Genomic DNA, 8,429 nt, shown 5'->3' on the forward strand with positions numbered 1-8,429 from the left:
ATTAAAATTTCAATTTGTCTTTTCCAATCACATTTTTAGTTTGCTTAATTTAACTCTTGTAGTGATTCTCCAATTTGAGAACAAAGGGTTCCACATTCAATTCTTCAACTAAAGTCTCCAATGCCTCAAATTTTAATTACGTTGCCATGCATAACTAACTTTTACTTCTTCATTTTTCTCCAAATTTTATCTTCAAAGTACCTACATTATCCATTAAAACTCAAATAAATATAAAACTCCATAATCAAGCTAAGTTGGGCATATTCAATATCAAATATAACCAAAAAAGGTAAAATGAGAGTAAATTAATATCGAAACATATGAAAATATGCCTAACATCAGATCCCAAGCACGATTTTCCGTTTTGTTTTCCCAAAAAGTGTCAAATGAAGGCAAAGTGAAAATAATTGTGAAAATATGAAACTCTCCTAAATTCGAAGACATTCACATGTTTATTTGATCTTATATATAACACGTACATTTATTTGTTAGTCTTATATTTTACAAGTAAAAATAATGTATAACTTGCATCGTTTCTTAATGAAGACTTTGAATGTCCAAATTTTAACTGTGCTATTCTGGTATAAAGTTAATGAACTTGTAATCAAAAGAATTCGAGTTGTCTAAGGCCGGTAGAAACTCATAACAAAACCAATTCGAGATGAGAAGAATGTTGCTCAAATTTTAGTAAAGCATAAAGAATTTTTGGACTTTGGGTATGTTTGGTACGAACGAAAATGTTTTTCATGTTAAAATACTTTCCTAAAAAATGTTATTCATGGGAAATCAGTGGTTTTATTACTTATTTTTCCTTGTTTGGTTAGTGAATGAAAAAAAAATTTCGAAAAATATTTTCTAGTGCTTGGTTAGAGAGTAGAAAATATTTTTTAGGAAAATAATTTTTTGTGCTACTCTCCTCATCTCCCATCCCCCAAGTCCTTATGTTTCATGTGCTCCCCCCCAAATACCCAATATTTTCATGACTCTATTTTCTTCAAGAATTTAATTATTATTCAAAAAATTCATACAAACTCAAAGGAACTAGCGTGTTGTTTTACTTTTTTTATGCAAAACCAACATTGAAATTTATGCTCCATGAAAATAAAGTACTCATTTTGTTGAAATGAAAGAAAATACTTTTTTCTACATCATGAAAAGAAAATACTCTTTTTGTTGCAATAAAAGAAAATACTCATTTTGTTGAATGAAAGAAAATACCTTTTTTGTTGCAATAAAAAAAAATACTTTTTACTATATCATTTTGTTGAAATGAAAGAAAATACTTTTTACTACATCATTTTATTGAAGTGAAAGAAAATATTTTTTTCTACATCATGAAAAGAAAATATTTTTTTTGTTAATACGAAAAAAATATATATACATATATCACGAAAAGAAAATACTCATTTGTTGAAATAAAAAAAAAACTCTATCTATAACATGAAAAGAAAGTACTATTAATAATATTTCTATTTAGGGTGGGGTGGGGTGTGGGGGTGGGTTCGTGGGGATGGGAAATGGGGGAAGGTTGGAAAAGAGGTTTGGAAAATATTTTTCAAATTTGAGGAAAATATTTTTCAAAATATTTAAGCCAACCAAATATGGAAAAATTAAAAAATATTTTTGAAAAAATATTTTCCACATACCAAACACACCCTTTATCTTCATTATTTGAATTAGTAAAATATTGTATATACTATTAGATCTAGTTCAATTATTTCTATACATGGATAGTGTAAATATTTCATTATTTGGAAAACTGAAACAAAAAGTTGAAAAGATAGTTGTGACTTGTGAAAAAAAAAGAAAAAAACAATGCAAAAGACTATCTGAGGAAGTCCTAGTAAACACAAAACACAAGTAAAACCTCATTTAATTATGAGCACCAAAGTGATCCATACCCTTAACTTTTACGACATCTTAAAATATATATATATTGGCTCAACTTCCCCACTCTTCTCACTCTACTCTTTAGTTTTCTTCCTTAGCCTTTCCCATTTGACCATTTCCTTCACCTCTCTCATCAACCATTCAATATGCCAAGAAATACACTTGGAACAAACCTTAATCTTTGTTTCACTAAACTCAAACGTCCATTGTCACTACAATCCCCCGACCTTAATAATGAACATCAACAAGATCATAGTACGCATTTTTGCAACTCTATCAAAAACTTTAACTCCCTTTACGACTTATCATTAGACTGCAATTCCAATCCCACATCGTCGTCTACCTATTCCACCGCTATCTCCGATGAATACGATTGTATTTCGGAATTAGCCACTGTTCCCGATTTAGCCACTGTTTATGCTTCCCAACGTTTCTTTTTTGCATCACCTGGCCATTCCAACTCTATCATTGACTCATCATCATCATCGTCCATGTCATCTTCTTTGGCATCAACTTCATCGTCGGTAGAACCGCCGGAATCCGACACCGTTATCGACGGCAGCATTGCAATTCCGACGTACTCGCCGGACCCGTATTTGGATTTCCGACGATCAATGCAAGAAATGGTGGAGGCGCGTGAGTTGAGTGATATAAGAGACAATTGGGATTCGTTACATGAGCTTCTCATGTGTTACCTTACATTAAATCCGAAGAGTACACACAAGTACATAATTGGTGCATTTGCCGACCTTATTGTCTGCCTCATGTCATCAAAATGTAATTGCCCAAAATCACATTTAGATCCATTGGCCGGCAGCACAAGTAAGTCGTCCTGTTCACAAAAATGCATTCTTGATTACAAGATTAATCCTAGTGAATAATTTATTTGAGTAATTCGATATTGTACAATGTACTCAGTAAAATAATCGAGATGTACTCTTTATAAAAAATTATTAGCAGTAAGCATTTTGCATAATTTTGGGCAGCGCAGTTGATGAACATGTACATTATGGTGGAGATATTAATTTGGTACCCTCCTAAACAGCTGTTGTCTTGAATAGTATGAATCCAAGCTTCTTTTATCATCCTTTTTCAGTATCTTGTCTCTGTTGGAGTATTTGTTTTTTCCACCTTTTCCAGATCCTAATGCAGAAGTCACTTGCAACGAAAGTACTTCCTCGAATATCCCTTACTATTTTTTTGACTATTTTGAATTTAAGTTTCATCACCTTCCATATAAAAAAAATTTGTATTATCAGATTACATTTACTTGTCGTAGCAAATAATCTACCTTGGTTTCAAGATTATCTATATTTTGTATAACTTGATAATTTCTTTACGCTAAGGGGTCGTTTTGAATGATGTATTTTTTCAACTTGTGTATTACTAATGCAAGTATTAGTTATATAACCTATTTGGTATTATCCTATGTATAACTAATACATAGAAAATTATGGTATTAGCAATACCCAAGGCTATTAATGCATGCATTAGCATGGTTAAAGATAAAATTATCCTTAAATTCCCTTAAAGTTAAAGAATATGGAGAGCATTTTTGTAAACAACTAATTTTCTTACAAACTATGCAATGCATTTTAATTTTTAATACACCATATCAAATAGTGGATAAGTAATAATTATTGCATTACTAATTTTTACATTACTAATACACTTTATTCGGTACTATTTTTATATACCCCACAAACTGTTGGATTTTGCATCTGTTTTCTAGAATAATTAGTTATTTAGTTTTAGAAGGAGTCTGCTAGAAGATTTAAAATTTTAATTATAGTAAGAATTTAGTAATTTAGTTGTAGGAGGAGTCTATTACTTTATTTATTTGGCTATTTAAAGCCATATGATTAATAAAATTTGAGAGACAGTTTTTCAATCTTATTTTCAACCTTTTTGCTGCTTGCATATTTTTTCTAAAATCTATAACAGTGGTATCAGAGTCTCCATTGATCTTGACGGATCTCTGAATTCGCTGAAAAATAATCAATTTCAACCACTTTTAAACCATACGCATTTTTACCCATACCGATTTTTAATCAAATTTTTAACAATGGCAAGCAGCGGTCTCTCTTTGAATACCCCACAAACTTTTACTGGTGAAAACTATCAGATTTGGTCAGTGAAAATGAAATCTTATCTTGAAGCTTATGATCTATGGGAAGTTGTAATGGAAGACAAACTTATACAACCACTTCCTGCAAATCCTACCCTTGCCCAAATCAAAGCTCATTCAGATGAAAAAATCAAAAAATACAAAGCCAAAACTATAATTCAAAATTCAGTTGCAGATTCAATCTTCTCTAAAATCATTGCATGTGAGACAATAAAAGAAACTTGGGAAACACTTAAACAGGAGTATCAAGGAAGTGAATGAGGTAGACAAAATCAGATTTTAAATTTGAAAAGAGATTTTGAATCTCTTAGAATGCAAGATGATGAGACCATCGCTAAGTATTCTGACCGAATTTCTTTAATTGTCAATAAAATCAAGTTACTTGACGAGGATTTCAAAGATGACAGGGTAATTGAAAAAATTCTTGTGATAATTTTCGAGAGATTTGAATCTAAAATTTCCTCTCTGGAAGAGTCTAAAGATCTCTCTATCATCTATGTTGCAGAATTAATAAGTGCTCATCAAGCACAAGAGCAAAGAAGGGCCTTCAGATAAGACAAAGTTACTGAGGATATTTTTTATGCGAAACACCAAAAAGAAAAAGTCGATTATCCTTATTGCAAATATTGTAAAAAAAAAAATACTTAGAAAAATTTTGTTGGTAGAGACCTGATGCATTATGTGGAAATTGCAAACAAAAAGATCATATTACAAAAGTGTGCAAGTTCAAAAATGTTCATGCACAAGCACTAATAGCAGAAGAAAGAATTGAGGATGACCTTCTTTAGACTGCAGCAACAGAAGCAAGGAGAAGTGTTGGATTTTGTATCTGTTACTGCTACTGTTTTCTAGAATAATTAGTTGTTTAGTTTTAGGAGGAGTCTGCTAAAAGATTCAGAATTTTAATTATAGTAAGAGTTTAGTAATTTAGTTGTAGGAGGAGTCTACTACTTTATTTATTTGGCTATTTAAAGCCTATGATTAATAAAATTTTAAAGATAATTTTTCAATCATATTTTCAACCTTGCTGCTGGCATATTTTTTCTAAAATCCATAACATAAACGACCCCTAATAATGCATATAACTTATAGTATTCTTTTTAATTTTTGAACTAGTCTTTTGGAAATGGCAGAAGCTTAGGTTCAGTAGGCTCTAGTAGGGTGGAGCTTCCTCTGCAGTGCTATATGCTTTCCTTTTAACTAGGCTTCTTTATGGCAGAGGACAGAGTCCCAAAAGCTTTCTGCTTTTCTTTTTCGGGTATTGTAATTTTGCAGTTGTAGCCCAACATGCAAAACCAAGAATTACCGACTAGTTAACCCTTAGTAATGAAGAAATTTTTCTTTCGACCTACTTTTATATTAAATGAGTCTCAGTAAGTCATACTATTAACTACAAAATGGAGTAACTAAAATTAAATATAAGATGGATTAGAAGGAGTATCTCATACTTGTGTTAGTTGCTACACCAATAAATGAAAGATGTGTTCTTCCTACAGATTTATCACTTAATCACAGTTAAAACTATGTATTTTTACCTTTAATTTACAATTATAAAGGTACAATATATTAATCTAACAAGGTAGAATGCATTATCGCTTTTAATTACTCCCTCCATTCACTTTTACTTGGCACGTTTTGATTTTTCACGCCCTTCAAGAAATAATAAATGAAGTGTAAATTTTATCATGATACTCATATTAATTTATGTATATTTTATTGAATTTGAGAAAATAATTTGAAATGAGTAATAAATTAAAAAAATTGCATTCTCTTGATATGCGTAAAGTAATAAATAAAAATAAAATTTTATTTTTAATATACATGTCAATTAAAAGTGAACGGATAGAGTATATAAGGTTAGTAACATGTAACCCCCTACAGAACTTGAAACTAGGAGCTATCTAGCTGGTTACACCTTAAACGGTCAATTAGTCTGTTGTGCTTCTTGAGATGTGTCACTTTTACAAAGAACTTAATTTCGAGATTCTAATATTTCTTCCTTTTCTTTTACGTTTCTTCTTCTTCTTTTCTTTTGTCGTGGAGTAAAGTGTTACTCCTATAAAAAGTCACATTTCTATTAAGGGATCATTTGGTTATACATGCTAGTTATGAATAATATTGCATAAGATTATTTATGCCGTAACTAATAATACAGAAATGGTTACGCGATGACTAAGAATAATGTAAGGATTGTTATGTGAAAATATTATTCTTATTCATGTAATGTTAATACATACATTCTTATCTCATAGTGTAATTAAATAACAAATTCTCGCACAACTTAGATTATTAGCAACGTGAAATTTAATGAGGTCAACAATGCTATATTAAGTTTTGCAGCATTATTTGGCGTGACCAATTAAATATTGTATATATTATGAATTATATTCTGAAATCATTTTTGTTAATAAAGGAAAACAAACGATAAAGAAACCACATCGTCTAGTCTAGGGATAATAAACCAGTACAGCACATCAGGATGGCAACAAAACCTGTGGGCACACAATTTCTTTTAGAGTTCAAAATTATCTTTATCCGTTGAAGTTTCAAAAGAAAAGAAAATCATTGAAGTTTGTCTCTGGTGCAGTGATATATAATACTTAATTTGCTATCTACAACCGTACTATATATAAATACAGTGATTATTCTGACACCATGTTATATTAACCAGATGATTGCTTCATCAGTAATTTTTATATATGCCAAAACGGTGATAAATATATGGCATGCTTTGTTTCACAGAAACTTCATGCAAGCAAATATATATATGATTACAGATGAAGCCAAACTACCTTTGAATAAACTACTTGCAGCTTTAAGACAAAAGCAGTAAATCTTTGTTTCGTTTTTCACTTTGATTTTTGCTGTTTGGGTGAAAACATTAAATAACACTGTTGCTCAGGATTCTGTCATGAGAATATATATGAGATACATCAGTAAAATGCATGTGGTATTTTAATAGTTTATTTCAGAGATGCCAATTTTGCCAGTGAAACATGACTTGGTTTCTGAACACAAGTTGGGTTATAATTGGTTTATAATTCCAATTATTAAATTGGCTTGGTGTTAGAACAGCAAGTCTCATGTGCTTCTTTTCTTTTTTTTACATTTCTTATTTTCTTCCCTCTTCTGTCTGTTATTTTATTTTCTCCTTTGTATCTTTCGAAAGAGACTACCAGAAAAATTAAAAAATGAAGCTTAGTCTTATTTGACGAAATAAATCTAATTTAATACTATAAACAAGAAATTGGTTACAAAAAAGGGGGGGAAAGACTCAAGCATGCTAAATACTTTCTTTTTAGATTCCCACTTTTTGTTCAATGATAGACCAAATAAAGTACACATCACGGCCATAATCCTTCTGGCAAGTTTCAGCGATTCATCAAATCACCTTTTAGGATTTTATTATGAAACAAACATAGAAAAGGATGATTTTGTTCCATTGCTATGGCAAAGAGGTAAAAAGGACTGATGATCTCGTCATAAGAAATTACGTTTAGAAACAAAAATGATAACTTCACTATTTATGTACGACTATATGTATGATTTCATGCAAAATAGTAGGATTAAGTGAAATAAAAAATAGGTGTATCAGTATTAACACTACTTAAATAAGAATTGCGTAAAATCAAAGTCACTTTGCATTATAGATTTTTTTTTCAAACTAAAAACTTGACCAATGTGTACTGATCAGTAATGCTAATTCTGGAATCTAATATTAGAATATCGCATCAAATCCATGTATAAATTGCCGCATGTTTGATTCATCAACAGAACCCCTTAATGTATATGTGCAACAAAATAGAATCTGTTTGAATGTAAAATTGGTCTTTCTTTTTAACCTGCCATGAATATATATATATATCTACAATTAAGCCGGAATTTATAGGACAAAATGTAGTAAAAAACTACATTAAGATTCAAAGTTTTTTTTTTCAAAAGAAGATCATAGGGCACTAGAACAGATATGTCCACCCCCTAGTGTTTTCAGTGGAAACTCTCCGCTCATGGACCAAAAGTGTAAATTTAGTTTCAAATCAAGTATATATAAACATTCGCATTATTATTGTAGAGAGTGAGAAAATTCTTTCCGAGATTGAACATTGTATGGGCCAAAAATTATCTTTGATATGATTAAAGCGAATCAGCATTAAGAGGGCATTCATGAGCTGCCATGTGTCACCGGTATGACTTTGACAAAGGCATGCCCAAGGTCGAAGTGGTCCCTTAAGATATGAAGGAGGAGCCGATGAGTTATTCAAGGTCGAGAAGTCATCGAAGATCAAGGTCCAGATCGAGCACTCACTGTAGACAGAGTAAATAACGGTTACTATTAGGGTGTTTATGTATATGTTCCCAGTAAATAGAAAAAAACATAACGATATGGAACATAAGATATTCACTTGTAAAA

At 30.8% G+C, this 8,429-nt stretch overlaps 1 protein-coding gene across 1 annotated transcript; it reads left to right on the forward strand.

Annotated features, from left to right (window-relative positions):
- The first annotated feature begins 1,951 nt into the window (after positions 1-1,951).
- LOC107822864 (transcription repressor OFP16-like) lies at positions 1,952-5,028 on the forward strand. Its single transcript, XM_016649439.2, has 2 exons — positions 1,952-2,712; positions 4,524-5,028. The coding sequence occupies exons 1-2, from the start codon at positions 2,037-2,039 to the stop codon at positions 4,571-4,573; spliced, it is 726 nt and encodes a 241-aa protein (XP_016504925.1). The 5' UTR covers positions 1,952-2,036; the 3' UTR covers positions 4,574-5,028.
- The last annotated feature ends 3,401 nt before the right edge of the window (positions 5,029-8,429 follow it).

The sequence above is a fragment of the Nicotiana tabacum genome, chromosome 19 (genome assembly GCF_000715075.1).
Source record: "Nicotiana tabacum cultivar K326 chromosome 19, ASM71507v2, whole genome shotgun sequence".
NCBI lineage: Eukaryota > Viridiplantae > Streptophyta > Magnoliopsida > Solanales > Solanaceae > Nicotiana > Nicotiana tabacum.